The sequence below is a fragment of the Schistocerca nitens genome, chromosome 4, assembly GCF_023898315.1.
Source record: "Schistocerca nitens isolate TAMUIC-IGC-003100 chromosome 4, iqSchNite1.1, whole genome shotgun sequence".
Classification (NCBI taxonomy): Eukaryota; Metazoa; Arthropoda; class Insecta; order Orthoptera; family Acrididae; genus Schistocerca; species Schistocerca nitens.
Genome location: NC_064617.1, coordinates 223,660,690 through 223,682,622, shown reverse-complemented (window position 1 = coordinate 223,682,622; position 21,933 = coordinate 223,660,690). Strand labels below are relative to the sequence as shown.

The 21,933-nt window shown below is 42.8% G+C and overlaps 1 protein-coding gene across 3 annotated transcripts in view; it reads left to right on the top strand.

Moving 5' to 3' along the window:
* The window catches only part of LOC126253073 (transmembrane protein 184B), a 143,572-nt gene that overhangs the window by 29,757 nt on the left and 91,882 nt on the right, over positions 1–21,933 (top strand). For all 3 annotated transcript variants that reach the window (XM_049954166.1, XM_049954165.1, XM_049954167.1), the window contains one exon: positions 12,912–13,178. In XM_049954166.1, coding sequence (XP_049810123.1) covers positions 12,915–13,178 — 264 coding nt within the window. In that variant the 5' untranslated portion in view covers positions 12,912–12,914. The remainder of the gene's footprint in view (positions 1–12,911; positions 13,179–21,933) is intronic.

Below are 21,933 nucleotides of genomic sequence, written 5' to 3'. Positions count from 1 at the left end.
TTGATAGAACCATAAGGGCATAATATGGTTACAACATTCTACACTACTGGCCATTAAAATTGCTACACCAAGAAGAAATGCAGATGATAAACGGGTATTCATTGGACAAATATATTATACTAGAACTGACATGTGATTACATTTTCACGCAATTTGGGTGCATAGATCCTGAGAAATGGGTAGCCAGAACAACCACCTCTGGCCGTAATAACGGCCTTGATACACCTGGGCATTCAGTCAAACAGAGCTTGGATGGCGTGTACAGGTACAGCTGCCCATGCAGCTTCAACACGATACCACAGTTCATCAAGAGTAGTGACTGGTGTATTGTGACAAGCCAGTTGCTCGGCCACCATTGACGAGACGTTTTCAATTGGTGAGAGATCTGGAGAATGTGCTGGCCATGGCAGTAGTGGAACATTTTCTGTATTCAGAAAGCCCCGTACAGGACCTGCAACATGCGGTCATGCATTATCCTGCTGAAATGTAGGGTTTCGCAGGGATCAAATGAAGGGTAGAGCCACGGGCCGTAACACATCTGAAATGTAACATCCACTGTTCAAAGTGCTGTCAATGCGAACAAGAGGTGACCGAGACGTGTAACCAATGGCACTCCATACCATCACACTGGGTGATACGCCAGTATGGCAATGACGAATACACGCTTCCAATGTGCATTCACCGCAATGTCGCCAAACACGGATGTGACCATTATGATGCTGTAAACAGAACCTGGATTCATCCGAAAAAATGACGTTTTGCCATTCGTGCACCCAGGTTCGTCGTTGAGTACACCATCGCAGGCACTCCTGTCTGTGATGCAGCGTCAAGGGTAACCACAGCCATGGTCTCCGAGCTGATAGTCCATGCTTCTGCGAACGTCATCGAACGGTTCGTGCAGATGGTTGTTGTCTTGCAAACGTCCCCATCTGTTGACTCAGGGATCGAGACGTGGCTGCACGATCCGTTACAGCCATGTAGATAAGATGCCTGTCATCTCGACTGCTAGTGATACGAGGCCATTGGGATCGAGCACGGCATTCCGTGTTACCCTCCTGAACCCACCGATTCCATATTCTGCTAACAGTCATTGGATGTCGACCAGCGCAAGCAGCAATGTCACGATACGATAAACCGCAGTCACGATAGGCTACAATCTGACATTTATCAAAGTCGGAAATGTGATGGTACGCATTTCTCCTCCTTACACGAGGCATCACAACAATGTTTCACCAGACAATAAATAGTTATATCTAAAACTCTGAGTTTGTTACACAACCCATAGATCTTCATTTACATTTAATATGGTAGATTTGTTTACTGTCTTTAAGTTGAAATTCATGCAGTTTGTTTCCTTATGTTCACTTTTAAATATCATATAGCTACTGCTAAATTGTGCACATCCTTGTGGGTTCCATTTGCTTTCTCGGCTTCAGTTTTTGAATGTATTTTATTGTACTTGTCTGTCTTTTTCCAGTTTCTTTTTGTCGTAGGGGTGTTCAGTACATAATGCAACTCATTTTTTTCTAAAAACAGATTGGTTTTATGCAGGATGCCAATAAGCCATATTAATCCCCAATCTTTTGGTTACAAAACCCTATATTTCAACATAATCAATCATTGAGACATCCTTACACACCCTTACTAGGAGGGTTTGAATGCCTGCCTGATACCACTCTACTGGTTGACATTGGAGCCAACACCTTGCTGCATCAATAACCAGCCCATCATCCACATACTACTTCCTGTGGAGTGCACCCTTTATTGGGCCAAACAGATGGAAGTTGGTAGGTGTGAGATCCGGGCTGTAGAGTGGATGAGGAACAACAGTTCAATGAAGTGTTGAGAGTTTCTCTAAGGAACACAGGCCTTTGTGAGGCCTTGCGTTGTCATGTTTGGCTGTGATCTGTCAATCACCTCGAATGAGTGTGTCTCCACATTCCAACATTAAAGGAGTCACAGCTGTGTGTGGCCAGCAGCACATGCGAGATCAGACAGGTTTGCGCAGTCTTCTTGCGATGAAGACAGATGCCTCGTCCAACAACGCACTGTGTGTTTGTTCACTGCTTTTATTCAAGCACCTATTGAGTATCTGCGATTCTCTGGTATTCTACCAAAACAAACTTAATGACAGCTCTCTGCTTGGAACACACCTCCATTATAGATGCCATTTTGTAGGCTATGTATAGCGCCACAACCTATCAGAACTTCTTGAAAAAAAGGTACTGAAATGGGAATATTCCATGGTGTCCCACAACAAACTCTGCATTTTTTTCAACCAAAATTGACTGCGGAAAAAAATGGTTGCATACTTATTGAAAACCCATTATATGTTGCCCCATACTGCTTTATTTTATTTTCTACATTACATATTATTTTATCACTAACTGATTTTGCAGCAAGCAGTGTCCTCCAGTATATATTTCTGTAACTGTGATGATAATTTAGCAACTCTGAATTAATATAGTGTTTTCTAAAGAACAGAAATATGTAATATGCTCAGAACCTGCAGTCATCCATTTATTTTCCATGACTTCAGCAGCTGCAGCTGCTGATGTGGCCACTTTTGGAAATGTCTCAAAAGTTCATTTGAACCATGTGCAGAACATAAAGAATTTTGCATGTACATTGTTTTTTTTTTTTTTTCTACGCTTCATCCATGTTTAGTGTGCCAATATCCTTGAAAACTTATGTATTTTAGGTTTAGAGAAGAATCTTATATAGTTCTGCAGTTTGTGTGATTGTACAACCCTGCCCTTTCCTTAGTCACTTAGCAGCAATGATAAGAGAGATAACGATCCTTTATAAATCTACACTGCAGTTTTCTGTACTTATATCTGTAAGCAAATGGTCTAAGAACAGTATTACCTTTTTTTGCCATCCCCTTAGCATTGTTTATTATTTGTAACACAAAAAAATAATGTAATGTTTAGTGCATTGTTACTGATTTTATTTTTAACTTGTGTATTTGTGTTCATCTCTCTACCAAAGATTATGTTCGTTTTTGGAGCTGAGACTGTCCATGACTTCAATTAATGTGTTAAAAAGGTGTCTGTATTGCTACTAAGTGAATGGCAAGTCCTACACTTACAAAACGATTGCCTTTTATGAATGCCGAGGTTTGACAGTTCAGTACATACTGCCAGATGTATTGATAAATCACTCAATATACTTATGAGAAGGATAGTTCCTACTCAACATGTAGTCAGAATAGACGCCACCCCCCCCCCCCCCCTCCACACACACACACACACACACACACACACACACACCAAATGCAACTCGCACACACATGACCACAGCCTCTGGCTGTTGTCCGGAATTTTCTGTTGTTCGGTATAATGATGCTGTATATCTGATGAGGTCACTAGGTATGGCACAGAAGGATACAACTGATGGCACTTGATTGCATAGCTAAACACCCATGCCAGATTTAATGGCTGCCACAGACCGCCATGGACTCACGTGTCAACCAGCTGTTATGTTCAGTAAGCTCTGTTGTGTATCTGTCTAAGACAACTCTGTGCTCAGTGGTTTTTTCATGGACTGATTTGGACCTTGTTGTTATCTACTATTGACATTTAGCCAGAGCACAGTTTAGCCTGTCTGCCTAATGTGGAACTGTCTTTGCTCACAATTCAACCAACAATTACTTGTAAGTGAACAATCCAATGGCATAAGAGTGCATCAAAAGTGTGATTTGTATACGACTGCTTCCCAGTCAAACCTCCAGACAGTGTTCTTCAGCACTGGCATGTGAGTTATTCGACAGTATTGACCACGTGGTATCCACCTCCAGAAGTCTTTTGTCCTTTGTGTTTTAGGGCAAGAAGCAGCATGAAGTCTGTTTTTTGAGGAGATACGTTTTAAATATTCTTTTACTTGTGATCAAAGGCACAATCCCAAGCTGCCTCCATTGTATCATTACCTCTGTGGTGAGCTAACAATATATAGAATATCCCTCTTTGTTAAAGATAAATATCAAACTATGCTTCATTCTACTGATGAACGAGTAATTATTGTGCAGATCATGTGCCAAGTAGAATTAATATTAGCACTCCCTGTGCAGTCCTTGAAGATGGCTATAGAAGCTCTCTCTGATCCCATCATACAATTCCCACACTCTTTTCTGCCTTGTGGAGATACCAACACACCAAATATTATTGCGCTATTCTATCACCTATTCTTAGAGTTTATGCTACAGAAGAATTGCTCCTTGTCAGAATGTATTTATTCCAACCTCAGTAAAGAACATTCATATCAGTGCTGAGTGCAGTCATGGGTCCCTTTTCTGCTGTTGTTTTCTCATTATGCTGTCCCACCATTACAGACACTACTAATCATAGACAGTTGATTACTTCCCTCTTTGCCTCCACCTGTTAGGCTGAGCAGTGCCTAAAGGTGTTCAGCAGGATTAGTTGGTCTTATTGTAAAGCAGTTAACTTATTTTGTTGCCATGTCTGACATTCAAGCATGATCCATCACTCTGATCAATATTTTAAAATGTATTAGCTGTGGGGTATAGGAACAAGCCAAGCCATTCCAACTTAATAAGATCAGGGTTGCCACAAGTTCTGGAAATCAGTGAATATCAGGGAATATCATATGTATCAGGGAAATTTGGGGAAAAAAAATTGGAAAAAATCTAGTTTTTGTCTCAGTACTTGAAATGGTTTGTTTACTGAGATGTGTTGCATCATCACTGGCTGGGCGCAGTTGAGTATGTGAGCCACTTTCCTACTCCCTCATTCTCATTGTTTCTTCCCTGTCTGCCACTCCCCTCAGCTTTCAGTCAGTGCTGCCACCACTTCTTGCTGCTAGCCTAGCAGCTGCTGATGAGAAGCAGGGAGGCACGAGGAGAGGATTGTTTGGATCTGATTCTCAGACATTGTTGATGCAGCAGACAGAGACAGTGATCATGTGTGCATGAGTTGTGTCTGAATGATTGTGTGAATGTGTATGTGCTCTCGTGTTCTGACAAAGGCTATGGCCAGAAATTTAGTTGTGAGAATGTGATTCTTTTTTCTGTGTGCCTGTCTGCAGCTCAGTGATCATCTGTACAGTGAGTTGCTACCTATCCACATTAGTATGATTTTCAGAGTATTCACGCAAGTTATCTGTTGCATGGATTGATCACTGCAGTCTCATTTTGTCAACATTGTGTCTGTAACATGTAAATAGCTGGCCACACGGGTGGACTTTCATAATGGGCTAAAACCGGAGGCATATCTGTGGGTATCTCTAATGGATCGGGCCTGCCAATCTGAAGCCCATCATTTCCCACTAATGTGCAGGCGTGCCCATCAGATCTAGTCTCAGCAATCTGCCTGCAGGCCAGGTATGTTTGTGTGTGGTGTAATGCGGCAGATTTTCATGGTTTATCCATGGACTCAGGACTGCGGTGCTTATCAGCAGGCCGGAGGCCACCGGCAATGGATTTCAGGAATTGCAACTGTCTCACCACAAGAACATTGTACAATGTGGCACTTTATAGACATTTTATTTATGCCAGTACATTTTGGCACTTTGAAAGTAGTTTACATTTTAGAAAGTATGGTTGATAAGAGGAAGAAAATAGTGGCAGTCACTGGCAGTTTGTACGGTATGTACTCACATATTTTGTGAAAGAAAAACCCCACAATACCTGTAAAATAATAGACATAACACAGTAGGCAATAACTGATAATAGCAAACATAGTAGAACCAACATTTTATTGGCAGTCACCTATAGTGTTGGTTTACACAAATCTTCCCTGCCTTTTACACTTCTTTCAGAAGGCCTACTTTTTTCTGGGGTTATTTCAGAAATCAGTGAAGATATTTTAAATCTGTCTTGCGATTCCAATGAAATATGTATTTTTGTCACCAAATGTGTTTTGTTTTATTGAAATAAAATAACATCTGTGGTCGTAATGTAACCTGTGTAACATTTGACTTGCTTTCTCCATGTAAAAATCGTTCATTGCAAAAGATGTTGATGTTAGTACTTGAGATATTTGCTCACATGTTTAGAAATACAGAAGTCCTTGCACCTTATGTCTTTACTTACCCTTGAGATCTCAAAATTTGTCTCCTCAGGGGGCCAATAGCTTTTTGGTGAGTACGCGTGTGGTGCACATGGGTCCCTGAGCTATTGCAGCCTTTATTCTTTTCTGGGCTGCTTTTCCTTCCCCTTTATTCTGCTTCCTTGTCCTTCTTCCTTTCCCTTTGCCCCTTCCATTACTTCTCTTGGTGTTCTTTATGTCAGCCTGACTATCCTCATGATTTTGCTTTGTATTGCAATTTTGGTTGGTTGCTTTTCCTCCTCCATTTTGGCTTTTCTTTTTTGGTCGCCCTCAGGTATTTGATCATCTCTAAATTTGAAATAGTAGTGCGATTCAGATGGGGAAGAAATCCCTCTCCCATCTCTACTCTCCCGCCACCCCCCTCCCAACCTCCTTGCTAGGTCACCAGCTCGGTATCCAGTCCATGTGGTGGGGCTGTTACGTACCTATCTGGCTGAGCCCCCAGATATCACAGGGATAACACTGCTGGTAGCTGTGCTGTGAATGCTTTGTGCAAGCCTAGGAATGGTTGCCCATCTTTTCGGGGCATCGTAACTCCCGGCAACAACTGACCTGCCAGGCGGCTGGCCTTTGCTGCTGCTGCTGCTGCTGCTGCTGCTGGGTGGTGCCCACAAGGCATGCCCCTGTTCAGAGAGGATGGTACCAGGACAGACGTTTGACACACAAAATGCATTAAACTCTCTGGCCGCTCTACTGTGGCTGCATCTCTTCCTTAATGTAGTTCTGTCTCAGTTCATGTTTCTGCCTTTCCAGCCTTACCCTTCATCTACATCTGCTGTGCACTTCAACACCTGTCTCTTGAACTGCATTGATGCAGTCGTGCAGGGTATTTCTGCCACTATTCTTCATGCTACTGGCACTGCTGTCCCCCTATCCACAGGTCCCCCTTATTGTTGATCAGTACCACAGTGGACAAAGGGAGTAGCAGTAGCTGTCCAGCACTGCAAATGGGCGTTGCAACGATTTAAACAACACCCTTCACAGACCATCCTCCTCGCTTTTAAATGTTTCTGTGCTGAGGCTCGTTACCTTGTTAAGCAAAGTAAAAAGCAATGCTGGGAGTGCTGTTTCCTCCCTGGGAATGTATGGCTCTTCATCGCAGGTTTGATCCAGGCTCTGTAGCCTTCTGGGCAACCAGTGATAGTCAACTGTTCAGGGGATTATCCTCCAAGGTGCTCTTTCTACTGGTCCATTGGTCCTTGCAGAACACCTCGTGACACACTTTGCAACAGCATCAGCATCCTCTTTCTATCCTGCCACCTTTCTCTGGCAGAAACACAGAGTTGAAAAGAAGCTGAATCCCACATGACATGACCTAAGACCCAGATTCCATCCACAGCCAGATGCTTTGACACTTGGACATTACACAGAGGTAATATCTACTAAGGGTCTTCAACCACATTTGACTCACGGGTGCCTTCCCTTTACAGCGGCAAGATGGTGTAATTATCCCCATCCAAAAGCCTGGGAAGAACCCAATGTCTCTTGACAGCTACTGCCCAATTAGCCTGGTGAATGTACTTTGTAAACTGCTTGAGAGGATGGTTAGCTACTGATTAAGTTGAGTACTTGAATGTCAGGGCCTTTTGTCCTGGTATCAGTGTGACTTTCGGGAAGGCTGATCTCCGACTGACCATTTGTATTGTATGGAACTAAGGACCTAGAAACGATGGAGAAGCTTTGTCCACACTGTAGCCCTCGGTGGTACACAATCCCACTAGCCCTCAGTGGTACACAGCCCCACAACAGGCTACAGCAGTCCACTCACCCCACTGCCGCCCCACACCGAACCCAGGGTTATTGTGCGGCTCGGCCCCTGCCATGTGTATTTGTGCTGGGAACCAGCACACCTTCCCACCCAGAAAGTAGTGTGTTAGACCACACGGCTAACCAGGTGGGCAACTGACCATTTACTCAGATTTGGAACTGCAATCCGACTGGCTTTTACTAACTGTTGGCACCTTGTCACGGTCTTCTTTGACCCACATAAGGCATATGAAATGGCTTTGCATTTTAGTTACCCTCCATGACAGGGGCTTTTGCGGCCCCCTTCCGATTTTTATTTGCGATTTTTTTTTTTTTTTTTTTTTTTTTTTTTTTTTTTTTTTTCCCCTCCTGCTCTTCTGGGTTCCAGTTGGCACTTCACTCAGCTCCCCTCAGATTCAGGGGAATGGTATCCCACAGGGTTCTGTATTAAGTGTCACAGTCTTCCTCATAGCCATCAGTGGGCTTGTAACCTCTGTTGGCCCTAGATTACCCGTGTTGTATGTCGACGATTTTTGCATCTGGTGCAGATCCCACCTGCTAAGTGCTGGCTCTAAGGCACCATCTGACGGATCTCTGCATGGGCTGTTTCCCATGGCTTCCAATTTTCTCCCTCCAAAATGCGGGTTATGCATTTTTGTTGTCAATTCATAGTACATTCTGATCCAGAACTTTATTTAGGCGACCAGCTCCTAGATGTTACAGCACAGTCCCGTTTCTGGGGCTTTTTTAAAATTTTTATTTATTTTTTTAATGAAAAGCTGATGTGGCTGGCCCATATTCACTGCCTGAAGACTACATGCATGGAGAAGCTTAATGCTCTCCGCCTCCTGGCCCACACGTCTTGGGGTACAGACCATGCTACTCTTCTCCATCTTCACAGTGCTCTGGTCTTGTCCAGACTAGATTATGGTAGTCAGGTTTATGGCTCAGCAGCTCCTCCCGCTCTGAAAATACTTGATGCTTTTCACCATTGTGGGGTGCATCTGGCTATTGGTGCCTTTTGCACTACTCTCGTTGACAGTCTCCTCACAGAAGCGGGGGTTCTCTACAAATACAACAAAGCCAACTCCTAGTTTCTTACACAGTCGCCATTCGCAGATTCCCTGACCATCCCGTGTAGCCTGTCGTCTTTGCAAGCAAGGGATGTCTCCTTTCCGATCGCTGCCCAAGGGTGGGATTGCTGGTTGGAATGCATCTCACTTCCCTCTGTCGGGATCTTCATTCCATTCACTGAAAAGTGCCCCGTGTATTCTCCCCCCCCCCCCCCCCCACCACCACCACCACCACCACCACCACCACTACCACTACCACTACCACTACCTTGTATGGTGCCTAGACCATGGATTAGGACCAACCTATTCCAGAGTCCTAAGGTCTCTTCACCCCTATGGTATCTCGGCGTCTTGTACATTCCATCCTTGTAGAGTTCCAGGGAGGCAATTACCTTCTACATTGATGGTTCTTAGACGATAGATAAAGCAGGATACGCTTTCACCCATGTCTCCTACTGACTTAGAACCGCATTTATTGCCAGAATCATGTAGTGTGTTCACAGCAGAGCTGCTAGCCATTACCAAGGCTCTCAATTTTGTTACTCAGGCCTCCCTCCACAGAGTTTTAATATGCATCGACTCATTGAGCAGCCTGCTACTCTCGTCATCCTTTGGTCTCTGCTGTCCATCACCTTCTCTCCTTCCTTGGCCATGCCGCTTGCTCAGTTGTCTTTCTCTGAGTCCCAAGTCATGTGGGTATCCCAGCGGATGAATGGGCTGACTGTTTGGCTAGATAAGCTGATAATCAGGCTCCATTCTCTTTCCTGACTCCAGCTGCGGATATGCAGATCTACGAGGGCTATTCAGAAAGTAGGGAAAGTTTTGGTATTAAAAAAACTAACTACAAGAAATACATTTTATTATATACATCTGAAAGAGTCACTGACATACTACTTTTTCACATAGTCACCAAACACACTGAGGCACTTATCATAGCGGTGGACAAGATTTGAAATACCTTTGTCATAAAATTCTGCCGCCTAAGACTTCAGCCAGTGAGTCATGCCCGCCTGGAGTTCCACATCGTCATCAAAGTACTGTGTTGCAAGCCAGTTCTTCATCTTGGGAAACAAGTGGAAGTCGCTCGGTCCAAGGTTGGGGCTGTAGGGCAGATGAGGGAAAATTTCCCGTTTGAATGAATTAAGGAGTTCTTTAGTGCAGTTTGCCATGTGAGGTCGGGCATTGTCGTGCAAAAACAAAATTTTATACAATAGCTTTCCTCGGCATTTGTTTTGAATTGCTCTTCTAAGGCTGTGCAAAAGTTTGACAGTACCGGGCAGAATTTATGGTTGCCCCACGTTTGAGAAAATCAATAAGAAGCACACCTTGCCTATCCCAAAACACTGTTGCCATCAACTTCCTTGTTGACAAGGTTTGAAAACATTTTCGTGGTTTTTGGGGGTACCTTGTGTGCCCCCACTCCATGGACTGTAATTTTGTCTCGCAATTGACATGTTTCACCCAAGTCTCATCACTGGTTATGATTCGATCCAGTAATGAATCATCACGTTTGTGGTAGGCCTCCAGAAGTGTCAACATTGCCCCCATTCGCTGTTCTTTATGGTGCTCTGTAAGCATTTTGGGCACCCATTGTGCACTAAATTAGTAGTAGCCTAGCTTTTGAGTGGTAGTTTCAAACAACAAAGTCCGTGAAACTTGTGCAAAAGAAAGCGAAAGCTCCGTTATTGTGAAGCGATGGTTTTCACAAATCGTTTCATCAACTTTAGCAACAAGATCATCAGTCACAATGCTTGGGCGTCCACTGAACATTGGTTCAGCTATTTTTAAACCGAATGCACCATTTCTAGACAGAACATTCACTCATTACGTTATTTCTGTACACTTCGCACCTTTCACGATAAATTTCTATAGGTTTTAAGTTACCAACAAAAATTGTATCACAGACCGCACCTCACAACTGGCAGGGTTTTCGATTGCAGCATACATTTCAAATTCGAATATTGAAAAAACCAGGTGCGCAGAGACCTCTTGTTGTCACGGATGGATGCAAACTGAGCATGTACATATCAAAATATACACGATTGGCACGCGCTTAGCGGCGTGAGACGGAAACGTTTCCTACTTTCTGAATATCCCTCGTATGCCCACTCTCTCTCTGCCCATAACTGGAGTGACATCTGGTGCTCTACTGCTCTCAGTAATAAACTCCGCACAGTCAAGGAGACTGCTGTGCTTTGGTGCTCTTCCTTCCCCTCCTCTCGGAAGGAGTCCACTGCTGCACTCTAGTGCTCTTCCTTCCGCTCCTCTCGGAAGGAGTTCACTGCTTTATGCCATCTACGAATTGGTCATACCAGGCTCACCCGTTGTATCCTCATGTGTAACAAACCACCGTCACAGTATGGTTGTGGAACCAGACTGACGATATCCCATGTATTGGTAGAATGTCTCCTTTGTGCTAAGTCTAGTCTTCCTTAATTTTAATATTAGCATGGCTGAACTGGTCCTCAGTTTCCCCTGTGAGCATTGTTATTTCCAGATATAAGGTTTTGCTTTACTCCTGGAGTAGAGGCAGGGTGGTTGCGTTTGGGGCCTCTCTTCACATTTTCTCAGTCTGGGACCCCATGACTGCTCTTTTTTCCTGTTTTTAGATTTGGTTTAACCTTTTATGCCTTTTTCTGTGTGTGTTTTAACTTGCTTGTTTTATAATTTGACTCCCCTCACTGGATCCATCCACTTTCAGCTGACCTTTCTCCTGTGAGTACTTTGGACTTGTGGGAGTGTTGATTTCTCCCTTCAGCCCCATAAACCCTTTCAGTTAATCAGTCAAGCAATCAGTGTCAAAATTTGTCAGGGAAAAATGATAAAATGTGTCTGGAAATCGGGTAAGAATTAGGGAATTTCACTTGAAGAAACTTGTGGCAACCCTGAAGATCTTTATATGACCATTACTAAAATGTGAATGCATGATTTTTATTAATGTTGCAAATATTGATATTTTATTGCACACATGGGATAAATACACACATTGGTTTCTTATGAAGCTCAAAATTATATTGCGTCTGATTGATTCACAAACAGTGCACTCCAAGTATAATTTTCAGTGTTTTGGTTTACAGTATTTTTGACAATCATCACGATTCTAAAAAAAAGATACTGTGATATTTCTAAGCAATGAATTTGACAATTTGCTACAATGTACTGTTTCCTTGCCAGTTGCAGGCTTATTGTTGACTGTTCTCTGTTTTATAACAGTTTGTAAATTCAGTGATTGTGCATGAGCGAGACTTTTTAGTGGATGCTTTTGTTATTTCATCACCTTTCCCACAATATTTTAGCATGGATGCTGAAAACATCATACATAAATGTTATTCTGTATTATCTGGTGACAATGGAAGCTTCAATGAAAAGTCTTGAGATATGTTATCGTATCGGAACCATGTGGTGCTCATTTGGACATTATGCACTTCTTTAATCATATTTCACATTTCACTACACGTTCAATTTGTAGTGTTACTGGTGAACAGATGTGTGGTAGAAAATTCTCATTTTTGGAAAGATTTGGCTGATAGCTCCTGTTGATTCCCTTAAATTTGCGGTAACTTAGTAGCTGCCACCAAAATCATCGTGCCAACCATTCAGACTCTCAGAGGCTCCAAAACCTGTGATGGAATAGCACACTCACCACTACATAGTCATTTGATTACTGATTTCCCTCATCACCTGTTCAGCCATTTTTCCAGTGACTTAGTATTCTTTGGACACATAACTACCTAATACACTAGTCTTATAGTATATTTTCCCTTGCTTGCCAAGTAGAACAATTGACTTTAAGATTTAGTGTTTTTGTCCTCTTTTTGTTAGTGTTTGTTTGCTGTCAGTTGGTAAAGTAGTAGTATTGCTTGTATTCAGATGACATTAGTTGACCTACATAAATTAACAGTGTGACGTATGGCAAATATTCTTTTAAAATGTTGTTTGCAAAAGATAAATGTGCTCTAAATATTGATAGAACTGTATTAAATATAATCACGTATTTACTTTCTTGTTTTTCTTCTTGATTGCTTAGAAGATGGCTGTGTCCACGACAGACAACTCTGCAGTGACGGCAACATTGCCAGTTACAGTACAGGGAGTCATCAGTACAACATTTGGACCAGGAAATGGAACTTCAGGAGTTGCACAGCCAACTACAGCTTCAGTTTTGTCAGCTATAACAGGAGCAGCAGTTATGAGTGTCCAAAATGAGGCTGCACCTATCTTTCTGCAGACCAAAGCTGCAAAAGGAATTGCTGGGGCTTTTGTTTGGGCTGCACTTATCCTCACATGCCATCAGGTAAGTGCTCTCTCTCTCTCTCTCTCTCTCTCACTCACTCACTCACTCACTCACTCACACACACACACACACACACACACACACACACACACACACACACACACACGAAGCAAAAAGCCTTGTTTGCTTTTAATGAATTAGTTGATGGGTGAACGGCCAGATGTCTTTGTGCAGCAGACACAATATTTTGGTAAGTGATGACATTAACATCATCCAGTATTTGCCCTTTAGGGAGTTCACAACTCTTTCATGAGTACAGGTATGGCAAGCATGGGGACTTCACCCCCCCCCCCCCTCCCCTTCCTAGATACTTACATCACATACTTTCTTTCCTGTGCTGTAATCTCTCATTTCTGACTGTCTTTCTCATTATGACAGCCTTTGATGTCAACCTGGCTATTCCCTATGTTCTGCTTTCCTTTCTCAGTGTATTAATTCATTTACTTAGCATCACCTTTTGGCTGGAATAACTTTTTGTCTCTTCTGGGTTTGATCTTCATTTTCAAATTTTTTGTTTTGTAGGGTGGACCAACTGGGGAAGAAGACCGTAAATAGTGTCTGTTGCATGCAGCATTAGAGGTCATCTGTGCACAGTACTCGTGTAGACTCTTATATGAGCTTCAAATCTAATGCTGTAACCAATCCAATGTGGTGGGCTCATTATGTACACTTTTGGATGAGCCTCCAGACTACACAGGGATGGCATTGCTCATACCTGAGCTACTAGTTCCCCTTGCCAGTCAAGGGATAGATGCCCATCTTCCTGTGGCATAAGAACTCCTGGCAGTGTCCATCATACCAGAAGGCCTTTTCTACGTTTTGGTGTGCGTATGGGAGGTGTAGGTGGCATTAGGGCAGACATTTCACTCAAGAAGCATATCAGATTACACCAAAGCAATTGTCATTCCCACCAGGCCATATCATCAGACAGGTGTAGAATGTTCAACCCTTTTTTTCCTACTCTGGCTACACCATGGGAAGAGGGATGACCCAAACATCTGGGAGTCAAATAGTTTGTTCAGTACTTAATAAGTACTCAAAACTGATTGGGATACTTTTATGTGACAAAACTAATATTTTTGTGGAACATATTGAAGATAAGCTTTACTGTATGATTAAATGATGATGGCGTCCTCTTGGGTAAAATATTCCGGAGGTAAAATAGTCCCCCATTCGGATCTCCGGGCGGGGACTACTCGAGGACGTCGTTATCAGGAGAAAGAAAACTGGCATTCTACGGATCGGAGCGTGGAAAGTCAGATCCCTTAATCGGGCAGGTAGGTTAGAAAATTTAAAAAGGGAAATGGATAGGTTAAAGTTAGATATAGTGGGAATTAGTGAAGTTCGGTGGCAGGAGGAACAAGACTTTTGGTCAGGTGATTACAGGGTTATAAATACAAAATCAAATAGGGGTAATGCAGGAGTAGGTTTAATAATGAATAAAAAAATAGGAGTGCGGGTTAGCTACTACAAACAGCATAGTGAACGCATTATTGTGGCCAAGATAGACACAAAGCCCATGCTTACTACAGTAGTACAAGTTTATATGCCAACTAGCTCTGCAGATGATGCAGAGATTGATGAAATGTATGATGAGATAAAAGAAATTATTCAGATAGTGAAAGGAGACAACAATGTAAAAGTCATGGGTGACTGGAATTCAAGAGTAGGAAAAGGGAGAGAAGGGAACATAGTAGGTGAATATGGATTGGGGCTAAGAAATGAAAGTAGAGTTTTGCACAGAGCATAACTTAATCATAGCTAACACTTGGTTCAAGAATCATAAAATAAGGTTGTATACATGGAGAATCCTGGAGATATTAGAAGGTATCAGATAGATTATATAATGGTAAGACAGAGATTTAGGAACCAGGTTTTAAATTGTAAGACATTTCCAGGGGCAGATGTGGACTCTGACCACAATCTATTGGTTATGAACTGCACATTGAAACTGAAGAAACTGCAAAAAGGTGGGAATTTAAGGAGATGGAACCTGGATAAACTGAAAGAACCAGAGGTTGTACAGAGTTTCAGGGAGAGCATAAGGGAACAATTGACAGGAATGGGGGAAAGAAATACAGTAGAAGAAGAATGGGTAGCTCTGAGGGATGTAGTAGAGAAGGCAGCAGAGGATCAAGTAGGTAAAAAGATGAGGGCTAATAGAAATCCTTGGGTAACAGAAGAAATATTGAATTTAATTGATGAAAGGAGAAAATATAAAAATGCAGTAAATGAAGCAGGCAAAAAGGAATACAAATGTCTCAAAACTGAGATCGACAGGAAGTGCAAAATGGCTAAGCAGGGATGGCTAGAGGACAAATGTAAGGATGTAGAGGCTTGTCTCACTAGGGGTAAGATAGATACTGCCTACAGGAAAATTAAAGAGACCTTTGGAGAGAAGAGAACCACTTGTATGAATATCAAGAGCTCAGATGGCAACCCAGTTCTAAGCAAAGAAGGGAAGGCAGAAAGGTGGAAGGAGTATATAGAGGGTTTATACAAGGGCGATGTACTTGAGGACAATATTATGGAAATGGAAGAGGATGTAGATGAAGATGAAATGGGAGATAAGATACTGCGTGAAGAGTTTGACAGAGCACTGAAAGACCTGAGTCGAAACAAGGCCCCGGGAGTAGACAACATTCCATTAGAACTACTGATGGCCTTGGGAGAGCCAGTCATGACAAAACTCTACCATCTGGTGAGCAAGATGTATGAGACAGGCAAAATACCCACAGACTTCAAGAAGAATATAATAATTCCAATCCCAAAGAAAGCAGGTGTTGACAGATGTGAAAATTACCGAACTATCAGTTTAATAAGTCACAGATGCAAAATACTAAGACGAATTCTTTACAGACGAATGGAAAAACTGGTAGAAGCGGACCTCGGGGAAGATCAGTTTGGATTCCGTAGAAATGTTGGAACACTTGAGGCAATACTGACTTTACGACTTATCTTAGAAGAAAGATTAAGAAAAGGCAAACCTACGTTTCTAGCATTTGTAGACTTAGAGAAAGCTTTTGACAACATTAACTGGAATACTCTCTTTCAAATTCTGAAGGTGGCAGGGGTAAAATACAAGGAGCGAAAGGCTATTTACAATTTGTACAGAAACCAGATGGCAGTTATAAGAGTTGAGGGACATGAAAGGGAAGCAGTGGTTGGGAAGGGAGTGAGACAGGGTTGTAGCCTCTCCCCGATGTTATTCAATCTGTATATTGAGCAAGCACTAAAGGAAAGAAAAGAAAAATTCGGCGTAGGTATTAAAATTCATGGAGAAGAAGTAAAAACTTTGAGGTTCGCGGATGACATTGTAATTCTGTCAGAGACAGCAAAGGACTTGGAAGAGCAGTTGAACGGAATGGACAGTGTCTTGAAAGGAGGATATAAGATGAACATCAACAAAAGCAAAACGAGGATAATGGAATGTAGTCAAATTAAATCGGGTGATGCTGTGGGGATTAGATTAGGAAATGAGACACTTAAAGTAGTAAAGGAGTTTTGCTATTTGGGGAGTTAAATAACTGATGATGGTCGAAGTAGAGAGGATATAAAATGTAGACTGGCAATGGCAAGGAAATCGTTTCTGAAGAAGAGAAATTCGTTAACATCGAGTATAGATTTAAGTGTCAGGAAGTCGTTTCTGAAAGTATTTGTATGGAGTGTAGCCATGTATGGAAGTGAAACATGGACGATAAATAGTTTGGACAAGAAGAGAATAGAAGCTTTCGAAATGTGGTGCTACAGAAGAATGCTGAAGATAAGGTGGGTAGATCACATAACTAATGAGGAGGTATTGAATAGGATTGGGGAGAAGAGAAGTTTGTGGCACAACTTGACTAGAAGAAGGGATCGTTTGGTAGGACATGTTTTGAGGCATCAGGGGATCACAAATTTAGCATTGGAGGGTAGCGTGGAGGGTAAAAATCGTAGAGGGAGACCAAGAGGTGAATACACTAAGCAGATTCAGAAGGATGTAGGTTGCAGTAGGTGCTGGGAGATGAAGAAGCTTGCACAGGATAGAGTAGCATGGAGAGCTGCATCAAACCAGTCTGAGGACTGAAGACCACAACAACAACAACATTGAAGATAAATTTGGAGAAGTTGAATAATTGGGAAAAAATGCACAATGATCATTATTAGTTAAAGTGTCCTCTGTTGCACAAACTACAAATCTTGATGCATGTGATAGTAAATGTGGCATACCTTTGCCCCATACAAAAATTTGAATATGGTCCAAGGTAGTTAAACATACACAGACACCCTTATCAGTCTTTGAAAGGAATGTCCTCCTTGAAAAAGTCAGACATTGGGACTAGTTGTGATGTGTAACTTTATATTCCACCACCCATAAGTTGCTTAAGCTTTGGTCATATATAACCTGCTGCAGGGCAGACGCAAAATGCAACAATGGCTAATGATCATGCCCTGAAGACAATCCTTGTGAACAACCACCTATTTAACAGAACACTATCCTCCACATTCACCAGTTTGCCCAATCTTCAAGAAAAAAAAAAGAAAATACAGGAATATAAATCTTTTGACCACCTGACACATACTGAGGCATGGAAAAAAAAAAGAATACAAATGCCCACATCTTTTTGATATGATGACCAATCATACAAAAAGTCACAGCTGTCACCCTGGCTACCCAGTTTTTTTCAAACTAGTTTTGCCACCGTACTCCTTTATTGTGGTTCCCATGGCTCTGTCTTCAGAAATAACTTCCCACATGCAGCCCAATGTCTACTGGTGACAGTGCTCCCTCTCAGGATGCCTCTCCCCAGAAATCCACAGAGCAGAGCCCTGACATCAGACCACTCTTCATCTGTTCCCACACTCATCTTGAATAGGCCCTATCAAGAATCTCTGCCACCAGAGGCTGTGACGGAGAATTGGAACAAGACTACTACTCCGATCCTGGAGGTGGCAGATCCCCCCTACACTGTTGGATTCAGAACCAATGTTCATTGATGTGGTTCCATCCCCATCGGTGACAAGCAGTGACCCTGGGGTATGACTTGTCCTCTTGGCCCCTTCATGCCTAACTGGATACCCACAATGTTACCATTCAGTGAAACAGTCACCTACTGGAACTATGGCACCTTATTTCTTCCCCTTCTGGAATTTGTGCTGCTGTACAAGAGGAACACTTCACTAACTGCCATTACCCAATGCTTCATGGTTATCGTGTATTCTCTGAGCCATGCTGGCCCCAAGAAGACATCTGGGGGGGGTCTGTACATTGGTTCACACAGATGTAAGTGAGTGGGTTCCCCATCACACTATGTTGGAAGCAATAGTGGTGCAGGTGCAAACATCTTCAGCAACCACTATTTGCTACTTTTATTTGCCTCCAGGCAGGCTAATTACTTACATTGAGTTGACCAGCTTAATCCATAAACTTGCCCTCTCCTTTCCTCTTACTTGTGGACTTCAGTGCACACCACCCCTGTGGGGTATACAGTTTCATCTGGTAGGAGCCTTCTTCTTGAGCAGATTTTTATCGGCCATGATCTGTCTCTCCTCAGTGTAATCCCATCCAAGGGCGAGTGTCGGGCGATTGATGCCCCACGTATGCAAACAGAATAGGATATATTGGATGTTAAGGAAATTGTCAGTTGGTGACTGCTTAGCTGAGCAAGCATTGGTATTGTTGGACCTGAAGAGAGAAAAGTCCTGTTTTGGCAACAAAACACCTACCCACTTCAGTACCACCTGTGGCGTCTTTTTAGCTATCTGTCTAACACTCCCTTCCCCCAATCTAATGGATTTACTTCATTGGTCATTACATGATGATCTTTGAGACAGTGATCATTTTTCGGTGAGCCTGTGACTTTGTTTCCATTACCAGATGTATGAACTACCACATTGGGTGCTTCAGAGATCCAACTGGTAGTTGTATGCCTTTGATGTTACCTTTTCCTCCTCTCTGTCAAATTACTTTGACAAGTTGTGCAAGATTTCTCAGATGTGATCACCCATGTCACTGGAACTTTTATTCCTCTTTCTATAGGTCCTCTCCATTCTCACTTGTGCCATTGTGGACCAAAGACACTGCAATAGCTACTCAGGATCGCCAAAGAGCCCTGCACCATTTCAAGTGCAATCCTTCATACACCAACCTAATCACTTTCAAACAACTTCCTGCTAAGGTTCACTGTCTAATTAAACACAGTAAGAAGGAATGCTTGGAGCACTATGTCTCTTTCCTGGGAACAGATGCCTCATCATCCCAGTTCCAGGCCAAGTTCCATAATCTTCTGGGCTCCCAAACGTCCCCACATGTATCTGGTCTCTTTCTTCAGGTTACCTGACTCGTTGGGTATTGCTGGACACCTTGCAACCCTACTTTCTGATGGTCTCAGTGTCCTCTTATGTGGCTGCCTTCTGGATGTGGAAGTGACAGACTGAAGCTGTGCCACTCTCTTTCTCCCCTTAGCTTGCCAAAGTATGTAATGAACCATCCAGTAACTGGGAACACTTCAGGTTCATGTCTCATCTCTTGATACAGCCCCAGGCCCAGATTCCATCTGCAGTTAGGCGATACAACATCTGTTATTCAACAGCTCCATCTCTCCAGAGTCTTCAACTATATTTGGCTCAACGGTGTCTTCCCTTTGCAGTGGTGAAATATTACCATCATTCCAATCCTTAATCTGGGCAAAACCTCAATATTCATTGACAGTTACTGGTCGATTAGCCTCCCCAAGATGCTGTGCAGACTGCTTGAAAGGATGGTTGCCCGCCAATTTTGGTGTGTCTTTGAATCTTTGGGCCTTTGGCCCCCCTTTAGAGTGCTTTTCTGGATGGTCGATCCAGAACCAATCATCTGGTTAGGTTGTAAACGACAGTCCGAAAGGCTTTTTCTAAATACTAACACCTCATTGCAGTGTTTGTTTGACATACATAAGGCATAAGACACCATGTAACACTATTGCATTTACTTACACTCCATGACTGGGGCTATCAAGACTCCCTACCAATTTTTATTCATTAATTTTTAACCTTCTGATCGTTCTGTGTTAGATTACTACTTCAGTCAGCTCTCCATGGGTCCAAGAGAATGGTGTCCTGCAGCTGTAGCCTTGGCTGAGCATCAGCTCCAAGGTGCAATCCAACAGGCATCTGCTTGGACCGTTTCCCGTAGTTTTCTCTTATCCTCTTCAAAAATGGAAGCTATGCATTTTTGTCCTTTTACCACAGTCCAGCTTGATCCAGAACTCTACCTGTTTGCAAAGCATTTGTAAGTTGGTGCACAGTCGATTTTGGTGACTCCTCTTTGACAATAATCTGACTTGGATGTCCTATATTCATCAGCTAAAGACTAATACATGAAAAAACTTAATGCTGTCTGTTACCGTGCCCCAACTCCTGGGGATGCGAATCGCACTACTCCCTTTCGTATCTACCGGGCTGTGATCCAGTCCTGCTTGGACTATGGTTGCCAGATTTATGGCTCGGCCGTGTCTTCAGGTTGGAAAGTATACACACAGTCCATCATTGTGGAGTTTGACTGGTCGCCGGCACCTTCCAGACTAGTCCCAAAAAGTGTCTTGTTGCCAAAACAGGGCTTTTCTCTCTTCAGGTCCTACAATACCAATGCTTGCTCAGCTATGCAGTCACCAACTGACAATTTCCTTATCATCCAATATATCCTATTCTGTTTGCATACGTGGGACATCAATCCCCAGACACTCGCCCTTGGATGGGATTACCAGTTGGAATGTGCCTTGCAGCCCTCTGCCAGGATCTGCGGGTATTCTCTGTAGCTTGTACTGCACATGTTTTCTCACACTCCCTCCTCCTCCCTCTTCCCGTTCCCCATATCTGGTTAATACTCAGGCAATGAATTTGGGCTGATCTGTTTCAGGGACCTAAAATCTGTCACCTTATAACCTTTCAGTGTCTGTTCCTTTCACTTCTTCAGGAGTATCAAGGTTCTACATCATCTGGTGGGCTATTGGCCCCTCTAATAAACTCTGCACTGTCAAGGAGACTACTGCTGCATAGCACTCTTGCTTCCATTCCTCCCAGATAGGACCCAGTGTTGTATGTTGCCTCTGCATCAGTCATACCAGCCTGACCCATAGTTTTAATTGACAGAATGAGTGACACCCAATTTGTGCTTTTGGAACCTTACTGACAGTTGCTCATATCCTTGTGGAAGGCACCCTAATTCTGCCTCTCCATGCTAAGCAAGGTATCCCGAATTCTTTGCCTCTCACGTTCTAAATCTGCATACATACCGCAAGCCACTCTGTGGTGCATGATGGAGGGTACCTCGTACCACTGATCGTCATTTCCTTTCCTGTTCCACTTGCAAATAGAGAGAGGGGGAAAAAACCACTGTCTCTTCTCCTCCGTATAAGACCCAATTTCAGTTATCTTGTTTTTGTGGTCCTTACACGAAATGTTCATTGGTGGCAGCAGAATCGTTCTGCAGTGAGCTTCAAATGTTGGTTCTCTAAATTTTCTCAGTTTAGTGTCTCATGAAAATAACATTGCCTTCCCTCCAGGGATTCCATTTCGGTTCACAAAGCATCTCCACAATATTCGTTTGTTGATCAAACCTACCATTAACAAGTCAGACAACTTGCCTCTGAATTGCTTCAATATCTTCCTTTAATCAGACCTTGCAGTGATCCCAAACACTTAAACAGTACTCAAGAATGGGCCACACTAGTGTTCGTTACGTGGTCTCATTTATAGATGAGCTACACTTTCCTAAAATTCTCCCAGGAAACTGTAG